Genomic DNA, 25,028 nt, shown 5'->3' with positions numbered 1-25,028 from the left:
CTGTTCCATAGTCTGCACCTGATGAGTGAAAAATTATTTCCTTTAAACAGTGAAGCTGATTACTCAGATACTTCAAGGCCCAGAAATGAAGACATGTAGTGCTTATTTGCTGATCACAGTATCACAGTATCACAGTATGTTAGAGATTGGAAGGGACCTCGAAAGATCATCTAGTCCAATCCCCCTGCCGGAGCAGGAACACCTAGATAATGTTACACAGGAATGCGTCCAGGCGGGTTTTGAATGTCTCCAGGGAAGGAGACTCCACAACCTCCCTGGGCAGCCTGCTCCAGTGTTCCGTCACCCTCACTGAGAAGAAGTTTCTTCTCAAGTTTAAGTGGAACCTCTTGTGTTCCAGTTTGTACCCATTACCCCTTGTCCTATCATTGTTTGCCACTGAGTAGAGCCTGGCTCCGTCCTCGTGACACTCCCCCTTTATATATTTATAGACACTGATAAGGTCACCCCTCAGTCTCCTCTTCTCCAAACTATAGAGACCCAGCTCCCTCAGTCTTTCCTCATAAGGGAGATGCTCCACTCCCTTAATCATCTTCGTTGCCCTGCACTGGACTCTCTCCAGCAGCTCCCTGTCCTTCTTGAACTGAGGGGCCCAGAACTGGACACAATATTCCAGATGCGGTCTCACCAGGGCAGAGTAGAGGGGAAGGAGGACCTCTCTTGACCTACTAACCACCGCCCTTCTAATACACCCCAGGATGCCATTGGCCTTCTTAGCCACAAGGGCACAGTGCTGGCTCATGGTCATCCTGTCGTCCACTAGGACCCCCAGGTCCCTCTCCCCTACACTGCTCTCTAACAGGTCGTTCCCCAACCTATACTGGAACCTGGGGTTGTTCCTGCCCAGATGCAGGACTCTACACTTTCCCTGGTTATATTTCATCAAGTTATTCCCTGCCCAACTCTCCAGCCTGTCCAGGTCTCGCTGGATGGCAGCACAGCCTTCTGGCGTGTCAGCCACTCCTCCCAGCTTAGTGTCATCAGCAAACTTGCTGATAGTACACTCAATTCCCTCATCTAAATCGTTGATGAATATATTAAATAATACCGGTCCCAGTACTGACCCTTGAGGCACTCCACTAGTTACAGGCCTCCAACTAGACTCAGCCCCATAGACTACAACTCTCTGGCTTCTCTCCTTCAGCCAGTTCGCAGTCCACCTCACTACCTGATCATCCAGTCCACACTTCCTCATTTTAGCCGTGAGGATGCTGTGGGAGACTGTGTCAAATGCTTTGCTGAAGTCAAGGTAGACCACATCCACCGCTCTGCCATCATCCATCCACCGTGTTATTTCCTCATAAAAGGCTAAGAGATTGGTCAAACATGATTTCCCCCTGGTGAAGCCATGTTGACTGCCCCTCATAACCTTCTTATCCTTGATATGCCTTAAGATGGTACCAAGGATAAGGTGTTCCATCACTTTCCCAGGGATGGAGGTGAGGCTGACCGGTCTATAGTTACCCGGGTCCTCCTTCTTGCCCTTTTTGAAGACTGGAGTGACATTTGCTTTCCTCCAGTCCTCAGGCACCTCTCCCGTTTCCCAAGACTTGGTAAAGATGATGGAGAGTGGTCTAGCAATGACTTCCGCCAGTTCCCTCAGCACCCGCGGGTGCATCCCATCTGGACCCATGGATTTATGGATGTCCAGATTGCTCAACTGGTCTCTAACCCATTCCTCATCGACTAAGGCAAACCGCTCCATTGACCTGACTTCATCTAAGGTCTCAGGGGTACAGGGCTCTTCAGGACTGCCTGCAGCAGAGTAGACAGAGACAAAGAAGGCATTCAGTAACTCTGCCATCTCTGTATCTTCTGTCACCAGGGCACCCATCCCGTTCATCAGTGGGCCTACATTGCCTCTGGTGTTAGTTTTATATGCCATGTATTTGAAAAACCTCTTTTTGCTGTCCTTGACCCTTCTCGCCAGGTTTAATTCTAAGGAGGCCTTAGTCATCCTAGCTGCCTTCCTACATCCTCTAGCAGCAGCCTTATATTCCTCCCAAGTGGCCAGCCCCTCCTTCCATGACCTGTAAACTCTCCTCTTCCACTTGAGCATACCCAGCAATTCCCTATTTAGCCACACAGGTCTCCTGGCCCTCTTCCTTGACTTCCTACGTGTCGGGATGCTCCGATCTTGAGCACGGAAAAAGCAGTCCTTGAATGTCAACCAACTATCTTGGGTCCCTTTACCTTCAAGCAGCCCTGCCCATGGGATTTCCCCTAGCAATTGCTTGAAAAGGCCAAAGTTTGCCCTGCTAAAGTCCAGGGTTGCAATTCTACTTGGTATTCCACTAGTCCTGCCACACAAGATCCTGAACTCCACCATCTCGTGGTCGCTGCAACCAAGGCAGCCCTCAACCCTTACTGCTTCAACCAGATCCTCCTTGTTAGTGAGGATGAGATCCAGCAGCGCTCCTCTCCTGGTCGGCTCATCCACCATTTGCAGGAGGAAGTTATCACCCATACACTGGAGGAACCTCCTGGACTGTGGCTGGGTTGCCAAGTGGTCCTTCCAGCAAACATCAGGGAAGTTAAAATCCCCCACGACGACCACGGCCTGTGACTGTGAGGCCGCTCTCAGCTGCCTGTAGAAGGCCTCGTCAACTTCCTCACCCTGATCCGGTGGTCTGTAACAGACACCTACAACAGTATCCCCCCTGCCAGCCTGCCCCTTAATTCTCACCCACAGACTCCCAACTCGCTCGTCATCTGTCCCTGGACAGAACTCGGTGCACTGTAGTTCCTCCCGCACATAAAGAGCAACCCCACCACCCCGCCTGGCTGGCCTGTCTTTCCTGAAAAGGACATAGCCCTCCATGACTATATTCCAGTCATGTGAGCTGTCCCACCACGTCTCTGTAATTGCCACCAGATCATAGTCTCCTGACTTAACACAGGTTTCCAACTCCTCCTGCTTATTTCCCATGCTGCGCGCATTGGTGTACAGGCATTTCAGGGAGCGAGCTGAGCACACCGATTTCACCCTAGGATTGTAGGAGGCCTCCCAGTCTTCATTAATTCTGGAGCGCTGCCCCACTGGGGCAAGCCCAGCTACAACCCCATCCCCCTTCGAATCTAGTTTAAAGCTCTCCAAATGAGCCCTGCTAATTCGTGCCCCAGCATCCTTTTCCCTCTGTGAGACAAACCTTTCTCACTTGTCATTGTCCAGACTGGTGCCCTATAAAACCAGCCGTTATCAAAGAATCCAAAGCCCTGCCTGTAGCACCAGTCTCGAAGCCAATTGTTCATGAACTGAATCTTCCCATTCCTTCCCACATCAGTGGAAGATGGAAGGAGAGAGGAGAAGATCACTTGATGAAGGTGGTCAGATGGCACGTGTGGAACCAGACTTCATACTGTCACAAGGCAAATGGTATATAAAAGACCCTTTCTTTACAGTCCTGAAGCTGTGGAAAAAAATTAATTGGTATGCAATTTTTAACTCTGAACTGAGACACTTATTTCTTGTGTTGCTACAGTTTAGATTTTCTAAAATATGGTGGAAACTAGCAATTTTTATTCCAATTTAATTGGATTATCAGTGGAGATACACAAACAATATCTCTCTTGTGGATACCTAACTTTTATTTTTTCCTTGTTTGTTGTTATCTCAACTTGAGCTAAGTTATTTTGACAGAAGTACCGTTTGTGTGCAAGGATATTACACACAGCATACATTAAAGACAAGATAGGTAACCAGTAGACCTCACTATAAAATGAATGCAAATCTCCCCTGAGGGTCCAGATTCTTTACTCATTCCAGCCTTAAACACATGCTAGCTTGCTTCCTCCCAAACTTGTTCTTTTCTGAGAAAATGAAAAAAGCTAGGAAAGCAAACAAGCTCTTTGTGGCAGGGGCATGTTTACATGAAAAGCTCCTTTTACATCTAGGAATACTCATCAAAACAACTGAAAAATAAACTAAGTATATTTTTATAAAATTATAAGTCAGATTCTATGTTGAAAGGGCAGAAAAACACAGGAAGAAATAAGGAAATATTGATAAGAATCCTAACTTACAATAAAGCAGACAAAAAAGGGATAAAATTGGTGGGGTAATCAATAGGAAAAATGGTAACTACATAAATAGGATATGTATGGGACCTAGGAAAGGTCTATGGATGAAGCATAGAGAAGACAAAGAAAGGAAAATGTGCACTAAAGTGTGATATTCAGGTAGCGAACTTTGACAGCAGATGTTAGAAAGACCTAAAGTTGGATCAAGGTCAGTGAAAGTGGGGAAAATGTCCTCTGAAAAATCTGTGACAGGGAAATGAAGATCGTAAACATGAAGCACAGCATAAAGGGCAACATCCAGAACAAGCGGACAGACCGAGTGTGGCCTGTTACTCAACCCCTATGTAAATAATGAGTTAGATTGCCATGTTTTGCCATCAGCATTTCAGTTTTATCTGGAATGTCAAATAGCTGTCCTGGCAATTTTATGATCTGAGAAGCAAATAATGAAAATTATCTCATATATATGGCATCTGCCTGCCCCCCTTAATGATGCCATTTACTGTCGAGAATATACAACATGAAAAAGTAATTATGCATGATATCTACTAATTGCTGGTGACAGACATTTCTCCATAACTTTTATTGCCATGTTATTGCTCTTCAGATGAGGTAGGTTAGCTTTTCACTGTTCTTGCACATGGTCATGAGATACAGATAGCAGTGTTGAATCTTAAATTAGATTTCTTACATGTGGAATCTCTTTGAATTTAGGCTGAGCTGATATAGGAAACATATAACATTACCATACCTGTGATACAGCTCAGTAACTTGGTCATGGAGCTTAGCCCTGAAGATTTGTTCAAGGTCAGATCTTGTATTTCTTGAGTCATCCTCAGCATTTTCAACTAAAAGAACTAAAGGATCCCTCATGCCACCAAAGCAGCTTTTCTGCTGCACTTATGATAACATTTTGCAGTTCTCAGATGGAAATGAGTGATGACAATTTGCTATCAGGTAGCTAGGATTTTATTACTCAGAGGAACCCAGGAGTCCTCCTCCAGTATTTTCTGGAGGAGTTTATTACTTTCCAAGTCAATTTGTGTGGTTGGTGACAGCCAGCATGGCTTCACTAAGGGGAAATCCTGCCTGACCAATTTGGTGGCCTTCTATGATGGGGCTACAGAAATGATGGACAGGGGTAGAGAAGTTGATGTCATCTATCTGGACTTGTGCAAAGTGTTTGACACTGTCCTGCATGACATCCTTGTCTCTAAATCGGAGAGACATCAATTTGATGGATGGATCACTTGGTGGATAAAGAACTGGATGGATGGCCGCATGCAAAGAGTTGTGGTAAATAGCTCAATGTCCAGCTGGAGACCAGTAACGAGTGGTGCCCCTCAAGGATCAGTGTTGGGACTGGTCTTGTTCAACATCTTTGTCACTGACATGGACAGTGGGATTGAGTGTGCCCTCAGCATGTTTGCCGATGACACCAAGCTGTGTGGTTCGGTTGATAATGCTAGAGGGAAGGAATGCCATCCAGAAGGACCTTGACACGCTTGTGAGGTGGGCTGACGCCAACCTCATGAAGTTTAACCATGACATATGCAAGGTCCTACACCTGGGTCAGAACAATCCCAGGCACAGCTACAGGTTGGGCAAAGAAGCGATTCAGAGCAGCCCTGCGGAGAAGGACTTGGGGGTGTTGGTCAATGAGCAAATGAACATGAGCCAGCTTCAGTGTGCACTCACAGCCCAGAAAGCAAACCGTATCCTGGGCTGCATCAAAAGGAGCGTGACCAGCAGGTCAAAGGAGGTGATCCTGCCCCTCTACTCTGCTCTCGTGAGACCTCACCTGGAGTATTGTGTGCACTTCTGGTGTCCTCAACATAAAAAGGACATGGAACTGTTGGAACAAATCCAGAGGAGGGCCACGAGGATGATCAGGGGACTGGAGCACCTCCAGTATGAAGAGAGGCTGAGCAAGTTGGGGCTGTTCAGCCTGGAGAAGAGAAAGCTGCGTGAAGACCTCATAGCAACCTTCCAGTATCTGAAGGGGGCCTATAGGGATGCTGGGGAGCGACTCTTCATTAGGGACTGTAGTGATAGGACAAGGGGTAACAAATTAAAACTCAAACAAGGGAAGTTTAGATTGGATATAAGGAAGAAGTCCTTTACTGTAAGGGTGGTGAGGCACTGGAATAAGTTGCCCCAGGAAGTAGTGAATGCTCCATCCCTGGCAGTGTTCATGGGAAGGCTGGACAGAGCCTTGGTTGGCATGGTTTTGTGTGAGACGTCCCTGCCCATGGCAGGGGGTGTTGGAACTAGATGATCTTAAGGTCTTTTCTAACCCTAACTATTCTATGATTCTATGATTCTAAGTTGCGCATCTTTTTAAAATATTATTTGCAGTCACAGTAACAAAACTCTTGGTGCCAGTCTGATGACTAGTATTTTCAAGTCTTCGTGAACAGAAAAGCATCTCCTCTAAAAGGGACATGTTTTGTGTGAACAATGGTTTTACATGATAAGATTATTTCTTTTTCTGCCTAAACCAAATGACCATTTAATTAGTATAATATAAACACAAAATTTCTCATGAAAACATGCTTTTATTTGTTTTGTCAGATAGGAGACATTTCTGTACAGTACTAGTGATAATTATTCCTCTTGTGATATTTTTTCTACTCATTGCCTGTGCTGCCTCTGCAATCACTGTTTCTGTGCTGCACTCTGTGATAGCAAATTTAGACTAGTGGGGCATATCAGGGCCACTAACTGATTCCTGCATGTCAGAGGCTTTCCATTTTTTGCTTAATGGAAGTGAAGAAATCAAGCTATGTCTTTTTCTGGATTATATCAATGATTGTCCACTGTAACTGTAATTCTCTAATTCATTTCCATGGAGTTAATCCCCTTTCATCATAAGACACAGTGGAAAAATTTTATTTCTTTTTTTTTTTTTTTCCTGAGGTTCAGTTTTGATTAAAAGGAGTATTCTGTCAGGGACTTATTTCAGACCACTTTTATTTGGTTGCTACAAAACTTTCCATCTCTTCTCATTAAAATGTCTTTATTTATATGAATTATTTTGATATATCAGAATAAATGTAACTACTGCTGCAGACTTAAAGGCAGTAAATTATTCTCAATGCTCATTACAGTATAAAAAAGCAGAAGTCATGCATACAACGTAGAATGTAGAGATTAACATTATGAAATATAGCCATACGTAACAGCAAACATGCTGTGGAGAGGTTCAGTTTTTCTACATCCTAGACGTTAAAAACTAAACTAGAGACAATAAGCAAAGCATTATTCTGGAGTCTAAGAAGTTGAATTCCAAATACCTTAATAGGACTATAACTACGTTTTTCACCCCTTCCTGCTTACAGACCAGCTTCATAAAACATGACTTAAGACATTTTGATGAGGAAGATCGAACTGTGTTGTTTGTGCTTTATCACCTATAAGAAGGATTCTAGGTTGCACATGTAAATTACCCTCTTGTGTCAGTATTCAGTTCGTATTATTTAACAAATCAGTGTAGATAATAAATGCATATGTATATGTAAAACCCAATTTATGAAGATTTTTGCCCCCTTAACATTTTCTTGAAAAAAGAATAAATCAATTATTAAAGAGAGGGTAATAAACCCAATTGTTGACATGGTCTTAAATACACAAGACATTTGCATTTCCGAGTTTAAGTAATAGAACAAACACAAAAATGTTGTTTGATAATTAGGTCTGTTAGTTTGTAAAATTCAGGTCTTGCTGATAATGATGAAATACTATTTAACAGTGTCTTGGACAAGTATCTATTCTTACCAGCTCTGTGAAAGATACATCAAGAACTCCTATATTAACATTTCAGCACAGAAGCAGCAGTTACAATTGGCTGTACAACAAACAGACCATGAAAAAGCTTAGTCTCAGAAAAGTGAAGAAATTGCAAAGACTACAAGCAGCTAAATTTTTCTTTAATTAAACCTTTACACTTATCATGGATTGGCTATTAATTTTCAGCTTATTTTGAATGGGTGAGATATATGTTCCAAATCCTGGAAGCTAGGAACATATTCAAATACAGACATTTGCTAACAGAGATCTGGCACCCTGTTGAAAGCTATTATTCCCCAGTGAAGACAAAAACATTCTATGAAAATATTATTCAGTTCATATTTAGCAGAACACCTGTGAAGCACCATTAATCTACATGTATACCATTGACTTTGACAAACACAAAAATGTTAGATATAAAACACAAATAAAACCATTCTTAATTAAAATAAAAGGTTGTGTAATAATACAAAAACCTTGTGGCACCACATCACTGCTTGCTACAACAAGCTCCCTTTTGGAGCCCTAAAGTCATTGTTATATTCAGGACTACTTTTTGCTCAAGGTGGTATGGATGGAAATCCTCTCAGATGATACTTGCTACTCTGAATTAATTCTGAACACCATGTGACATAACTCTGAACTTGAGGTGTGGGAGAAGGCATCTGCCAGTTAACAGATGTTAGCACGGTAACAGCCAATGAACAAATTTGCATAAATTTATCTGTTCATTTTACTTCACCTTTGAGGAACTTGGGGTGCTTAGAAGCTATGGCATTGGAAAGTGTTATAAAGGTGCCAATATTTGGAGTTATCATGCTCAACCTAAAAATAAAAGTAAAAGGAGGCTTTGCATCTGCACACACCAACAAATATGATACTAAGAATTTAACATGGGACCACATTTGAAATGACCTACAAGTGTATTTTTCCTATAAGGACTCATTAATCTGTCATCTATGTATTAAATGCTATTGGAAACACGTTGCACTTAACACGATGCAGACAGATGCTGTGTTTGTGCAATTGCTCTCCTTTTTATTTTGACAGCAAGCATAAGAAAAAGATATTTCCTGCATTTTAATAATTTCGATCAAAATATACCCAAATAAAGTGGGAAAATTTCTGGAGGGCTGAACAGGAATGAACTAATATAACTAACATTTTTGATGGATGAATACTCTCAAGACAATAGAAGTAAAAAGTATTAAGGAACTAATACAGAGCCATGTTTAAAACCATATTACCAGGAAAAAAAAGTGAATTAGACAATTATAACATATATTCAAAACATCAGTTTTCCTAGTTTATGTAAAACAAATACTATATTCTCTCATTTTAAAAGCGGGACACACAAAGTGCAAAGAAATAAAAAAGGGAACACCCTGAGTACTCTATGTTTAGTTTCATATACTTCAAAATAAGGCATTTCAAATGTTCACCCCCTTTTCCCTCCCTGTCCCATGCTCCCAATTCCCCTTCCCTTTTAAATGCACCATCAATAATGGTTTTGACCATTTAAAACATTTATGGTCAGCGCCTCTCCTCTGAAACTTCCAGTAAGGTACGATTTTATTGTGATGGGGATCTAAACACTGCTGTTTTCTTTCAATGTCACTTTCTCCATCTTCAAGGTATTAGAGCTACTGCTCTGACCACTTTGTGGCCACAAAGGAAGTTTTAGAAAGTCATATGCAAATATTATGGGTACACAGGATTGTCCAGACACACACCAGGCATGATATGTACATACACTAATGAGTAATTAACATATGCTAATGATATCCAAGGACTCATCAACAGTAATCTCAAAACTGGCAGGTTGTCAGCTCCAGTTTGGGAGCAGCCTGCCACGGCAGCAACCCCTGGCATAGGCAAAAGCACCAGGGATGAGAAAAGACAGGGACTTGTATTAAAATAAATAAATAAAAAAGAGTTGTATTTTTCAGCTGCTGACAGTAAGAACTGAAGATCTTAACTGAAGTCCACATTCCTGGTCTAAACTTTAACTAGCATGTATACAGACAAGCGATCAAATAATATCTTCAGTGGTAATCTGGATGTGCAATAGTAATGTGAAATCAAAAATAATTGCAGAAAATATACAGACTGCACTACAAGTATAAAACATTCATTTACCTTCCACCAGTTTTCTACATGTGCTGTGTAATTTACAGAGGAAACATGACTTCCACTCACTTTAACTTTTCCTCTTTGACATAAGCCAGGCAAAAGTGAAGTAGACAGATTTTCCCTGTTCTCCCAATATACAAACAGCACCAGTTCTGTTATGGATCAAACAACTTGCACTGCATTCACCTGACATCTCTGACTCCAACTTTGATTGTGTATACGATATCCTTGTGTACTTCCAGCAGTAGGAAAACTCTCTGTAAGAGTTCCTCATTAGCCTGATAGCTAAAATCAGTTGTAGTTGGTGTTCAGGTAAGTAGCAGCTTGATAATTTCTTGAGGACTCTCAAAATATTTTTTGCAGAATTTTGTTACATAAAAAAAGGCAGTCCTTTCAATTACAAAAGTAAGTGGGTTGGAAAAGGTACAAGTGGATAAAAGTGGATAAAAACAAAGACAAGAGAGTGCTGCAAAACAAAATCATCACAAAGAATCACACATATCAAATAATAAAGAAAAAGGACAGGAAAAGCATACAAAAGAATGGAAAATCAGCAGAAAGTATTTAGAGATTATAATTACATACTTGGGCTTCCCACACATTTTCTTACAATATCTTACATCTCACATAATATTTTTTTCTCTAAAACTTCACAGGATGCAATGGCCAGCCATTTTCTGATGTTTTGAAACGTGTATTTTTCACCTCTGATGAAAAGCAATCACTTATGCTGATTAGGTTCTTTTAGTCGAATACCTGTTACCAATCTTGTGTGAAACTAACAATGCTGTACTAGATAAAGACACAGGCTATGCTATCTTTAATGAGGATTTTGCTTTAAAAAAAAAAAGATTTAAGTAAGAATGGCAGCAATCATGGTTATTGTGTCTATGTGCCACTACCTATTTTGGGCAAATCTTCCCTTAGAATAGCTCTCTGTATAGCACAAGATGCTACTAATTGGCAAGAAATGCACAAGTCAAGCAGAAGGAGAAGCAAAGACTGCAAAATAAATTTGAGAGAGTAGAATCTGAAAGTATTAAATGCATCTTCTCTAATGCGTAAAATCTTAAAGCACACGCCTGCTCTCTTCCCAGGGAACTTGGGGTATTGTTAGCAAGCAAAATCAAAAAAGCTATCGTCTTTTGCTGTGAAAAAAAACTAACAAGGTATTCTTACACTGGAGCTTACTCATCCAGCTCAGTATTTTAGAGTTGAGGCCTCCACACTTCTACACTGCCTTAGTAATATTTTTGTGAGAAATTTATAACAGCCATGGAACTGCTCTGAATACTGGAACGTGTCAATGCTTTCTGTCCATGATCATGTATGCCGGGTTTAAAAAAATCCATGAACTATAGATCTAGTACCTGTTGGCTTCATCAAACATTTACATATGGCTATCCAACAAAGAAGCACTATAGGTGGCAGAAGAGAAAGGGTACAAAACCCTTATGAGCAAAATGATATCTAATAGATGTTTATGGTTCTTATGCAGCAAAAGTTGATCATGCTTTCCCTGGACATTTATACATAATAGCTTGGGTATGTGTGTGGCTATTTCACATATGCCATTAAAACCATTTTGAGCAACATTTAAGAAGCCTTTTGAGGTATTTCTCCACTCTGTCATTCTGAACTATTCATATTATACGTATCCTTCATATCACAGACTGAATATTAGTCTTAAATGCTAATATACATTTCTACTTCTGTGAATTACTATTTCTGCTCTAATTTCGATGGTCTTTTTTACCAGCTATTTGACACTACTTCTGGATGCACTGACCACTTTTTTCTTTGTTGCCGTCTATTTCATCTGTGCTTCTAAGACAAAGAGCTAATCACACTGCTTTTTTTTCTTTTTGATAAATTGGTTCAAAAAAGCTTAAAGAAGTCTCCCATAAAAAAGGCAAAGTACCTGTGAAATTAATACTTGAGATGGCGTTGTCAACACCTGCCAATAACAAGCACTTACCCTGCCCAACATTTTCCTGCTACTTTTTGTACAAATCTTCAACACTTTCTGGTAAGATGCTGTTTCTAAAATGTTATATGTATTCTAAAAGCTGCTACAGTCTTCCATCAGAAAACCAGCTACCTTTTGCTTCTGTCTTACCAGCCCATGTATTTCACCACCACATTTCTATCTCTTCCTACTGCATCTGCTTAGCCCAACTATGCTGACTTCTATGTTCATCTGTCCATTGAGATTCCTTTTGTCGCAGCAAGCTAGCCCACATGCTGTCCAATATGTGTGTGCAAAACAGCTTTAGCACACACATGCTCAGTTCCTCTACAGACCAGTGTTGGTTTGCATCGCTGCTGTCACTCTCGGTTCTCTGGTGGTAGTGACAGTACCCATACAGAAGTAAGTCACCAGAAATATAGATGATCCAACCTGTTCTTTCATTAAATAAAACTCAGGCGCCCTCTCAAAGAACTTCAGGGTTTTCCACTGAATCATCACTTAAAGTTTTCTGCCTTTCATAGAATAATAGAATCATAGAATAGTTAGGGTTGGAAAGGACCATAAGACCATGTAGTTCCAACCCCCCCTGCAGTGGGTAGGGACACCTCACACTAAACCATGCCATCCACGGCTCTGTTCAACCTAGCCTTGAACACCACCAGGGATGCTGCATTCACAGCTTCCCTGGGCAACCCATTCCAGTGCCTCACCACCCTAACAGGAAAGAACTTCTTTATATCCTGTTTAAGTTTTAACTTTTTACCCCTTGCCCTGTCACTACAATCCCTAATGAAGAGTCCCTCCCCAGCATCCCTATAGGCCCCTTCAGATACTGGAAGGCTGCTATGAGGTCTCCACGCAGCTTTCTCTTCTCCAGGCTGAACAGCCCCAACTTTCTTAGCCTGTCTTCATATGGGAGGTGCTCCAGTCCCCTGATCATCCTCGTGGCCCTCCTCTGGTCTTGTTCCAACAGTTCCATGTCCTTTTTATGTTGAGGACACCACAACTGCACACAATACTCCAAGTGAGTTCTCACGAGAGCAGAGTAAAGGGGCAGGATCACCTCCTTGAACCTGCTGGTCACGCTCCTTTTGACGCAGCCCAGTATACAGTTGGCTTTCTGGGATGCGAGCGCACACTGAAGCTGGCTCATGTGAAGTTTCTCATCAACCAACACCCCCAAGTCCTTCTCCGCAGGGCTGCGCTCAATCTCTTCTCTGCCCAACATGTAGCTGTGCCTGGGATTGCTCTGACCCAGGTGTAGGACCTTGCACCTGGCATGGTTAAACTTCATAAGGTTGGCATCAGCCCACCTCACAAGCCTGTCAAGGTCCCTCTGGATGGCATTCCTTCCCTCCAGCGTATCAACCGAACCACACAGCTTGGTGTCATCGGCAAACTTGCTGAGGGTGCACTCAGTCCCACGTGAAAAAGAAAAAAAAAAAAGAATGGCAGACTGCCATGCGCAGTGCCTCACTTGGATGTGTCTGCAGTCTTGGAAGCTTGACTACCCTACACTCTCCTACAACTGGACCTTGATCTTGTTTGGAGGTTGTAGCAGTGGAGCACAGCTACCGTATACCCGTGACTGATGAACGGTACCGCCTGTATCAGGGAAGGTCATCCTCTTCAACCAAGTGTGCAGCTTTGGGAGGGACGCACGTGGAGTGGTGAGGGAGGAAGCGGACACACGCCTAGCCAGCCAGATCAGCCGAATCAACCCTGGCGATCAATGGGGTGACAGATGTCGCAGCCAGAGTGCCCTCACATCCAATTCCTAACACTCGCATCCAATTCCTTCACTCCCATTCCTAACAGTAAATGATACGTATGGTCAGACAGTTTTTTAGAGTCCGAATGCTGCATACTAATAAATGCAGTTTTACAGTAAGTGATGACAATTTTTATTTAGTTTGATAATCCATTTGATGATATTTCAGCCATAATAGCACAGATTTCAGGAAAATAAAATCTCTTCTGTCATTCACTCCAAAATATTGTTTTCAGAAAGCGTACTGGGGATCATCCAAAATATCATTTTAAAGGATGAATATTTTCCAAGTTGGACAGAGATTAAAAAAAAAAAAAAGAAAAAAGAAAAAGTGCAACAATGTGAAAATCTGTGTGCAAAATCTGATTCAAGCAAGCCATGCAAGTACATATATTTGACTTTTCGGCCACTGACAGGATAATCAAGTTGATGAAGCACCTCAGTGAATTATAGAACAGTACTGAGTTTTATTCCAAAAAGTCAGAAAGATCAAATGATGCTTGGAGTCACTGAGATTGAGGGATTCCATTAGATGCTGCCCCTCCCTCCCCTCTTTCTAATAAGATGGAAGCTTTTTAGAAAATGTGTGACAAATGACTATTCACAGAAGAAATAAATCACACATCATAGAGTACAGCATTATTAATAGCGCAATAATAGTAATAACTTACTGTGATGGCAAAAAAGTTCTATTAGGAGAGACACAGCAGCTAATAGCATTTCCTCTAACAGGGGCTAAGGGACAAACTTTCCTTTGCTACCTTATAAATAAGGGGAAGCTTAAAGGAGTGTGTGTGACCAGTCAAATACACCTCTAAAATAGCCTGACTCTTCCAGAATGCTGCTGAGTAGGCACTGCCTATAAAGTGCTCTCCATCTCCCCAATGTGACAAGAGCTTTTTAGATATAAAATATCCCAGGTATTCCCTGGTTTGTCATTTTAACACAAAAAGCAAGTGAATGCAAGCTCCTCATTAATTTGCCTTCAATGCCATTGTCTTGATTTTGTTTATCTATAGCTTTCTACAGAAGAGTAGATTTTTTCTAACTAATGTCAAAATTAATGAAATTAATTAAGTTAATGGATGAAAATAATCATTACCTTCATGATTATTGAGTTTCGCAAACAAAATTTATAAAACACTAAAGCAAAAGAAAAAGATATTAAAAAGTAAGTAACAGTTACTCACATCTTCCAAAACAGTCATGTGTGCACTGAGACCAATATGTAAATTTGGAATATATATATATGTTTGAAAATATGTATCTAAAATACACACATATATATATATATATATATAAAGCTCTGTTGGTAATGGTATTCAACTTGCTAATGAAAAGCCAGAATACAGCTACTGAAAAAAAAGAATCACCTTGGAAATTTCCACACTAGGTTTTGTTTTTACACTATTACCATAGCCAGAATACAGAAGTATTTGTGGAACTTCTATATATCAGTGAATGACAGTAAAGGCCAAACTGACTTCACTGACCTCTTTTTGAAGCAAAGAAGTTACTGGGTAACCTTATCCTCCAGAAAAGCTACATTTTAAGTAAAGATAAACAAAAAGATGTCAATGGGCATTTTATAAATGAGTTTATTAATTGTTAGAACAGTGAATTAATGTTATCTGAAAGAACAGAAGGAATTAGGCAGATATTAGGTAGCTATTAGGCTGCATCCAAACCAGCGTGATCAGCATGTCAAGAGAAGTGATTTTCCCCCTCTACTCTGCTCTCATGGGACCCCACCTGCATTCAGCTCGGGGGCCCCCAACACAAGAGCGACATGGAACTGCTTGAGTGAGTCCAGAGGAGGGCCAAGAAGATGATCAGAGGACTGAAGCACCTCTCCTATGAAGACAGGCTGAGACAGGTGGGCTTGTTCAGTTTGGAGAAGAGAACGCTCAGAGAGACCTTAGAGTAGCCTTCCAACACCTAAAGGGGACCTGCAAGAAATATGAGTGACTTTTTATAAGGGCATCTAGTGTCAGGACAAGGGGGAATGGCTTTAAATTGACAGAGGGAAGATTTAGATTAAATAGTAGGAAAAAATTATTCACTACAAGGATGGTGAGACACATGAAAAGATTGCCCAGAGAAGTTGCAGTTTTCTCATCCCTGCCAGTGTTCAAAGCCAGGTTGGATGGTGCTTTGAGCAACCTGTTTTAGTGGAAGGTGTCCCTGCCCATAGCAAGGGCGCTGGAACTAGATGATCTTTAAGGTCCTTTCTAACCCTGCTGTTCTATGACTTTATAATTCTATGAATCCTTCCAAGACAATCTTGCTAAAGCAGCATTCTCAGCTCACAAGCTGTGACTGGCAGTCACTCTATACTCAACTTGATTCCAGTATAACCATCCCAAGACTGAGGGAAAAATCAAACTTCCACTGCAATTTCTCACATGTGACAAACGAGAGAGAACCATTCACACAGTAAAATAACATTTAGAATAAACCTATTTGCCACCTGAAGTGGAGGAAAAAGTGTTCTTGACAACAAATAAAGCCTACAAAGATTTAAAACCGTGCCCCTTTATGCTTCTGCATAATACTCCACGTGTATGCGTGTAAACAGGGGTTTGCACAGGTTCCTACATATTAATGAGTAAGGCTCTTTTGTTGTGCAAATTCCAGCTTTTGCATTTTGCTTACCTGCTTCTATGTCTGTACAGTATATAGGCTGAGCACAGAGGATATTCCAAACCTCCTCCTCAATCGATGATACTACATTCATAAGCTTTGAAGAAAAGAAGGATTTATTTGTGCTTAGCATGCCTGCTGGCTAGGTGGTCCTCTGTGCAAAACGTGGCCTTCTGGATTGCCCTTGCGAAGTGTTTAACACTCTTCTACTGTCTGTACAGATAATTAGGTGCCCAGTTTCAGCATTTTTAATTAGCTCATGCAAATAGGCTTGGTGAGGGAGATATGCAACAGTATTTACATGCTAAAATAGACACTCTGGCTCTTACTGTAAATTGTATTAAATAAAAATAAAGGATATTAAAAATTACATATTTTATATATATGTGTTTTTGAGTTTTGCTGTTGTTTAAATGGGGCCTTTTAAAGCATTTTTTTACCTTTCAAATCTGACATATTTCAATCTTCCTGTATTTTGAGGGAGAAGCTTAAATGTTATTATGTTATTATGACTCTTGGAGAAACAAACCTGCTGTTGGGGCAGGTTATTCAGAACTGCCATATGAGATTAATTATTGCTATTACTCAGTGCGGAATTCAAAGGTTAAAATGTAGAGTTGAAACAATAAGCGAGTCCTAATGTGATTTAGAATGTATGAATTATTTCATCTGCTTCTTCTCTGCTCATACATTACACAGCGATAATCTTATTAATTACATTTGGCATCAGGAATATTAGTCCAACAATTCATGCTTACAGGAGAGCACATGTATGGAAAAGAACAATTAGAATATGGTTAGTTAATAACAAATTTTCTGGGCTCAAGCATGGGTGCAAAGCCATCTGAAAGCAAAATGGCAGCTGGTCTAAAAATAATAAAACAAGTCTTATTTTGATTATGACATACAACTGTCCTATGAAGGGAGAAGGCAAATTGTGCACTTCAACTGAAAGGCACAGTTCATGTTATCTCAGGATCATGAGACGGAGCATAACATGCTCTCTGCTGATACATTAGACAAAAACAATACAATTCTTGGCAATTTCATTAAAAACCTTTGTAACATTTGAATTAGGCCAATGATACTGGATATCTAGGGATCAGCTGAAAACTCACGCTGCACCCTCTGTGTTGTAAAAAGTGCACATAGGAACCACTTCTATAGATACCACAGAGATTATGGCTTCACTTCTGAGTTGCTTGTCTTCTGTGTTAACTGGACAAACTTAAAGTAACTTTTTTTCTAACTGCATACGTTTAATTCAGTACAAATTCACCAGGCAATTTACTGTTTATGCAATGGTGAATTAATGAATTAGTGATGTGCTCATTCCTATCAATTTGTTCATGACAATGTTATAAAAATTCAACTGTGGAGTTTGCTGCCCTGTCCTAGGAGTCACTGACTTGATCTATTTCTGATTAATTCTAGCTCAATAAATGTAACTTTATTATTTCAATATGTTGTCTTTTTTTTGAGATGCCTTTATTTTTCTCATCAAAATTATAGCTTTCACAGCAAAGTGTAATGGTTCAGGCATTCTTTGACAGTTTAAGAAAATCTTTTGTAGGTGGGTATATCATGGCTGAATTTTCAAAACAGGGATGAAAAATGCAGAAGTTAAAATAGAAATTTAGGATAAAGAAGGTTATATATAAACCCTTCTGTCTGTTTGCCATGTTCAGATATACTGTGGAGAATTTCACTGTTATGTGAGTTTTGGTGGAACTCACTCTGATTTACCAGTGCTAGAGCAGTCTGATAGGAGCCTTGCCAGAGAGAAAAATGAAATGGGTACTTTGTAAATCACTTAGAATGAGCTCTATTACCTTTTGCTTGTAACAGAGCTTTTAGATTAGGCACCATGATCTAAAACAGATTAAGAGTCCTGTAGATGAGTTAAACATGCAACTCATTTTTAAGTAGGGTTTAAGTGAATCAGATGACTAATGCAGAACTTATTCCAGGAAAGGAATTTGACAGAAGGTAAACTGAGAGATGGAACGAAGTTGGAATGGAAAAAAGGTAGGAATGGAACTACAATTATAACATATTACAGTATAACCTTGGTACTGCTAAATACCAGGAAATAATTAAACCTTTTCAGCGGTAAAAATGACAGTTTTCTTAAAATTGGAGCTATCTGATTACTGAAAAAAAACCCAAGGGGAGGATATATAAAAGAGATTCCTGTTTCTTTTTTTCAAGTTATTTTGAGATTTTAGCAATACATATTGCTTGGGGAAAGTATGAGCAAGAAGTAAAGAAGCAGTGAGAAAACAGATCAGAAAATTCACAACATGGGTAATTAGTTTTTTTTTTTTTTAATTTTTATTAAAAAAGTCTGAAAGAAGAAAAAGATCCTAACAAACTTAACTATTAAGTGTGAAATACTAAGAGCTCTCAGCAAATGCTTATGAGAAATAACTATTTATTTCAGATATATACGCATCTGCACATGGGTGTTCATACTGCTGCTCAACCCAAAGTGACTTACAAATTCTACTACAAGCTTATGATTTATAACGTTACTTAGAATAATTTATAACATATAATTTATAATTCCATAATAAACCCTTGATAATCTTAATCCGCAATTTAGATAATCCACCAGCAATCAGGAGTTGAAGGCTTCTCTTCAGGCAGGTATAGACCTGAGTTCATACCTACACAGTGTATGAAGTCCCAGAACAATGGTCTCATGAGGCACATACAATAAGGGAACTCTCGCCACATAAAGGAAAAATGAGGCTGTTTTCTGTAGCTTAACTTTAAGGGTTAATTGACTAATAAATTTCATATTAATACCAAAAATTGCCACAGAAGACTGTCAGACAAATGAAAGATTTCAGTCAGATGTAGTGCCTGAAGCAAACACTGAACTTTCTGCATGTAGTGTAGCATCTGTGTATCTACCACTGAGAAAATAGGTATGGCAGTCTTGGGTTTCATAAAGGGGAAATAAAAGTCCTGAGAAATTCTCATGTCACCACTCTGCAGTGATTGAGATTAATATTTTACTACACCAAATAAAGATTCCAGATCTTAGAAATGACAGAGAATACCACATTTCATTAGATTTTCTCTGATGAATCAAAAAACAAAATCAAAGGCAAATAAAGAAGGAATAGTCCAGTATGGTTAAATGGGTTAAATGCATATCATGAATAAACTTGGAAATACTTGAAACCATTGAAAATTCAACGTCTTGTTTACAACACATAAGAAAATATACTTTGGCAAAGAGATTGTGTCATACATTTGAGGCTCCTGTTCTTGAAACTCCAAGTACAAACCTACTGCCTTCAAGTTCTCCTCAGCTGGAAAAGTACAGTACTTGACAAGGTTTGGCTGGGGTTTCCACAGCTCATCCCCTAATTGTGTTTAACTAGATTTCAACTTGACTTTGTTTTTTTTAATATACTTATGACCAGTGCTTAAGGAGTTGACTAGACAGCTTCCATACATAGAAAATACTGTTTAACGTAAATGGCAGAATTGCTGTAGAGCAAAAGAATGAACATTTCAAATTGAACAAAAAGTCCATCTGTGTTTATTTTTCTCAATGCCTCAATTCTGAATTCTTAGGCATCAATTCTTATGCCTCCGTCAGATTGTTTTGATAAAAGGAAAGCTTGGAAAACTGCCTTTTGCAGTTCCAGACAGTGAATTTTAAACATTGCTTATGGTCTTTGTTATGGATTGTTTGGTTTACAACATCAGCAAAATGAATCCTGTAACTTCAGCAAGAGTCTGAAAACACTGTCTTCACACCTGATCTTGACTATGAGATATGTCATCTGTACCTGTTTTACTACTTCTGTGCTATGTTTCTTGTACTGCATGCAATTAATGCAATGCAGTGCAAATTTACAGTACCTTCATCTGGACAGTTAGGTGGGTGGTTCCATAAGGAGCACACTTCCCATTTCAGGGGTTTATAATCAGTCAGTCAGGGAAAAAAATACTCGTGTACGTGGAGCAGCAGTTCCAAAAGTCTGAAGAGAAGAACGTGCATTCGTGCAGATCAATTGCATTCTTAGGCGCAGTATGTCCAACATATTCTATACCCTAAATAATGAGAATGAGGTGTCTGAACACATTATCCATGTCCATAAATTAAGGAAATCCTGTTGACTCATAGATGATTCAACACTAAAACTGTTGCCATGATTTAACCCCAGCTGGCAACTAAGGATCACGCAACCGCTCACTCCCTCCCACTCAGTGGGATGGGGGAGAGAATCAGAAGGGTAAAAGTGAGAAAACTCGTGGGTTGGGATAAAGACAGTTTAATAGGCAAAGCAAAAGCTGTGACTGCAAGCAAAGCACAACAAGGAATTCATTCACCACTTCGCATGGGCAGGCAGGTATTCAGCCATCCCCTGGAAAGCCGGGATCCATCACTTGGTTACTTGGGAAGACAAATGCTATCACTCTGAATGTCCCCCTCTTCCTTCTTTCCCCAGATTCATTGCTGAACATGATGCCATATGGTATGGGATACCCCTTTGGTCAGTTAGAGCAAACTGTCCCAGCTCTGTCCCCTTCCAAGCCTACTCGCTGGTGGGGTGGGGCAAAAATCAGAAATGGCTTTAACTCTGTTAGCACTGCTCAGCAGTAACAAAAACATCCCTGTGTTATCAATGTTGTTTCCAGCACTAATCCAAAACATAGCCCCATACTAGTTACTATGAAGTTAATTATCTCAGCAGAAGCCAGCAGGCCAGTCCAAAGCTGCTTAGGTAGAAAGCCTAGCTCTTGGAAAAGTAAATGGTAGGCTCCTACCTCAGATGCTCAGAAATACTGTGGAATTCACTGTGTTAGGTGCATGTTATTAATCAGTACAAAGTTACTGTAGTGCTAATGGAGTTGTGAATTACTGTTTTCTGATTGATGGATACAACCCATAGGATTAGCTCTAATCAGGTACTTCAAATAATGAGAATCTCTCTACCTGGTATTGAAGTAAGTCACACAAAACTGTGCTTCCACAAATCTTGGCAGAGTTTGGATAGGGAAGAATACAAATTAAGTAAATCAACGTGAAAGAAATATTTGCTTTTATTGGTCCACTAAATAACAAAAAATAAGGATATATCTAACTTCATAGGTCGTGCAAATTTACATATTTACAAATTCCAATTTAGTGCAAAACTAAACAGAAAAATCTGGGAGTTTAAAAAAGGGGTTCCTTCCTCCCACAGAGGAGAAATTACATCCTGCAAATCGTGTAGCTATTATATTTCATTAGACAAGCAAACAGTTTAGTTTTATATATTTGAGTACATTTTCCCTTTAAATGCAAAGTCATATATTTCTTAAAAGACAGATTTAATTGTCAGGAAGCTCAATTTTCATCATTATATTTATCATATAATCTCTTTGCAAATATGTACATGGATAGAATATTTCAATTTATTTTAATGGGAGGGATTTATTTTCTCAAAATGATGTAATTCCAAAAGTGAGGATGGATAATAAATATATAAAACTGAACTCTTAATGTTCATGCAAACTTCATATACACATAGTGCATAGCAGCTAAAACTCTGTAAAAAATAAGAACCTACTAAAAATATTTCCTTTAAAGCAATTGCCTACATTTAATATTTAAGCCTCAGGGAAAAATTAAAGCAACTACACTTTTACTGCATAACATTCTCCTAAAACACTGATAAGTGCTTCACTTCTGATAAGACAGCATACATCAGGAATAAACTGTATTAAGGTACTAGCAGATGAGGGGACAAAGAAAATCATGCTCAGAAAGATGAGAAAGATGCTGAATAAAAAATAAAAATATAACCCCAAAGAAATCAACAAGATTTCAAAATAAGGGTTAGTGTTGCTCTATACAGTCTTCAGATGTTATTGAAGATACTGACTTTTCTCTAGTTGTATTCTTTACCTCTACATTTTTCTGTCAGTCTAAATCTAGTCTTTATGCATTTCCAAATCAGACGGATAAAGCACTCCCAAGCAAGCAATAGGGAGGAATCATATCAAAGACAATAAAGCATGACAGATAAAGGCAGTGCTAGCTCATAATAATAAAATACAGGAGAACAATCCAATTTTCACCAGGTTGCATGGTCCATGGATTGTAGCGGAAGAGGATATTCAGATACTAGTATGGAATCAAAATACTGTAAGGGGCTTGAAAAGGCAGAGATAAGTCACATTTTTACTTGAATGTATACAATCATTACATATAGTTCGTTAGTACTGATTTGACATAAATAAAAATAGAGCAGTACAGAAAGCAACTATCTTGCAAAAAAAGAATTTCACTATGATATCGTATGACTTTTTTCGTAATTAAAACACTGTAGAGAATGACACACACTTTGAGGCATGTATACAAAATCACCCTTAAGTGACTAATATGAATGAGCTTTACCAGTTTAATTTTAGTTAATGATGATTTGCATTTCTGAAGATAGTTTCCTTCAGAATCAATTAAAAGAAATGGGTCTATTCACAGATAGATATACTACTCTGAATAAGAAACATTAGTAAGTCTTCAAGCATTACATTTTTATTAAAAAATAAACTCTTCCCCTTTAATAAAATGCATACTTGTAAATATAAATTTAGCCAAAGAATCAAACGAATGGTTTATTCATAAAGAATAGGATTAAGTTAATCTTAGGGGTTTTGCTTCTTTGCTTGCTTGCTTGATTTGTTTTCCCCAGAATAATATGGTGGGCTTCAGGCAGTGATTTTGGCATTTTACTCGCTTTATGGTACTGTGTAGGTGCGCCACTTGAACTAGTTTCACATGAGGTAGTTTGAGAATTAGGGGAAGGAATGATTTAGCAAAGCATTCTTGTTAAAAGTGTACATTTCATTGAAATTAAACTGAAACAGGAGTCAGCCATTGCTATTTTTTAGGAAAAAAAATATTAAATAATAAAAAGTAGTGATGTTTATATGTGTCGTGGTTTAAGTCCAGCCGGTAACTCATAACTACGCAGCAACTCGCTCACTCCCCACCCTTCCTCCTTGCTCCACTCCTGGAGTGATGGGGAGGAGAATCGAAAGAATGCAATTTCCATGGATTGAGATAAGAACAGTCCAGTAACTAAGGTATAACACAAACCACTGCTGCTACCACCAATAATAATAATGATAAGGAAAATAACAAGGGGAGAGAATACGATTGGTCACCACCCGCCAACCGATAGCTAGCCTGACCCAATCAGTGATCTGGGCTTTCCCTTCTGATTTATGGTCAGAGTACACATTACTCAGCAACAACTAAAAACATCGGTGTTATCAGCATTGTTCCTAGGCTGACAGTCAAAAACACAGCACTGCGCCAGCTACTAAGAAAGAGAAAAATGACTGCTACAGCTGAACCCAGGACAATATGGATTGTAGTGGTGAAATCATCACAGAAAAGTAACAGAGCACTAAAATGCTCAGGTGACATCAGTCTGAATATACAGTTACAAGCTAAGTGGTAACTCCATCTATAAGAGACTGCAGAGGAATGTTGGTCATTACCTCCTTGGGCTGTAAGATTGAACTGACCCATGCTTTTGTTTGAGATCACGAACTGTACTTTTGGGAATATTTGCTAATTGAATTAGCACACAGCCAAATGCATATAAAGATTGCGTGGCTAACCCAAGAGTGAAGAGACACTTGTGATTTCAGATTGCTTCAGAAAATTCAGGCTCCACACAAGGGAGTATGACAAACTTTATGAGGTAGAGTCTAGAACCATGAAATACAAGATAGAACATCACCAAACACAGAGATAAACAGAGTAATTTCTGCACAGACATGCAGTGTTTCATACGTAAGGCAGTAAGGCAGTGGATCTAATGGCAAGATATGAAATGCATTAAAAAGATATGAAAGGGAGGCAAAACAGAGATCCATGGACATTTAAAACTGATCTGAGGATGGAAATGACAAAGAGGATTAAAACTGCAGGCAGAAAAAAGAGCTAGCCTTTTTATGAGTTCACAGTGTTCTCTGTACTTCTGCTTGCAATTATACTCCAGGGTGGTAATCGCTCATCAAGAACATCAAAAAAGAGTAATAACTATTGTAATGGAAATTATTCCATTCATACTGTGTGATGAGCCTTTTTCATGATCCAGAATTAATTTATTCTACATCAAAAATACTCAAATTATACTACACCAGTGTTTAAGCACAGTGAGACTCATAAACCTTTAGAATGACAATTCAACTGCAGTTAAATGAAAGTCAAAGGAAGCTTAAGCTCATTTTAAACATAAGATATACTAACATTTATTTCAAACACTGGATTGAATATATTGCAAGGTAATCTTCAACAAACTAAAGTCTATGGAAAGGCCATATATTTCATCTTTCTTTATAATGAAAGGCTAATCTAGCTTTCAGACTGATTTCCCAAAACCACTGCTTATTTCTTCTTGCTGTTTCTCATTAATTCTTACCTTCCAGACTCAAATGTGAACCAAGTTGAGTCACGTCCATATCTCCTCAAAGAGCTCAGAGGCCACATGACCAACTTGACCTTGGCATTGTGGATGTCCCAGAGATAGATGTTTTCATGTGTGATCTGCATTGTACATTCCCCATAGATATCTAAATTTGGTGTAGGCATAAGATATACATTGAATCGTTCTGCAAGAAACAAACACAGAATAAGATATGGCCAGTTAAAGCAAGATT

General features: G+C 39.4%; 1 protein-coding gene across 1 annotated transcript in view; it reads right to left on the bottom strand.

The window, feature by feature from the left end:
• The window catches only part of DOK6 (docking protein 6), a 236,454-nt gene that overhangs the window by 64,741 nt on the left and 146,685 nt on the right, over window positions 1-25,028 (bottom strand). The window contains exon 5 of the mRNA XM_061448884.1: window positions 24,791-24,980. Coding sequence (XP_061304868.1) covers window positions 24,791-24,980 — 190 coding nt within the window. The remainder of the gene's footprint in view (window positions 1-24,790; window positions 24,981-25,028) is intronic.

The sequence above is a fragment of the Pezoporus flaviventris genome, unplaced genomic scaffold (genome assembly GCF_033815535.1).
Source record: "Pezoporus flaviventris isolate CSIRO_AGI_PZ_B2104156 unplaced genomic scaffold, CSIRO_AGI_Pfla_v1 ptg000007l, whole genome shotgun sequence".
In the NCBI taxonomy this organism is placed as follows: Eukaryota; Metazoa; Chordata; class Aves; order Psittaciformes; family Psittacidae; genus Pezoporus; species Pezoporus flaviventris.
This window is presented reverse-complemented; position numbering and strand designations above follow the sequence as displayed.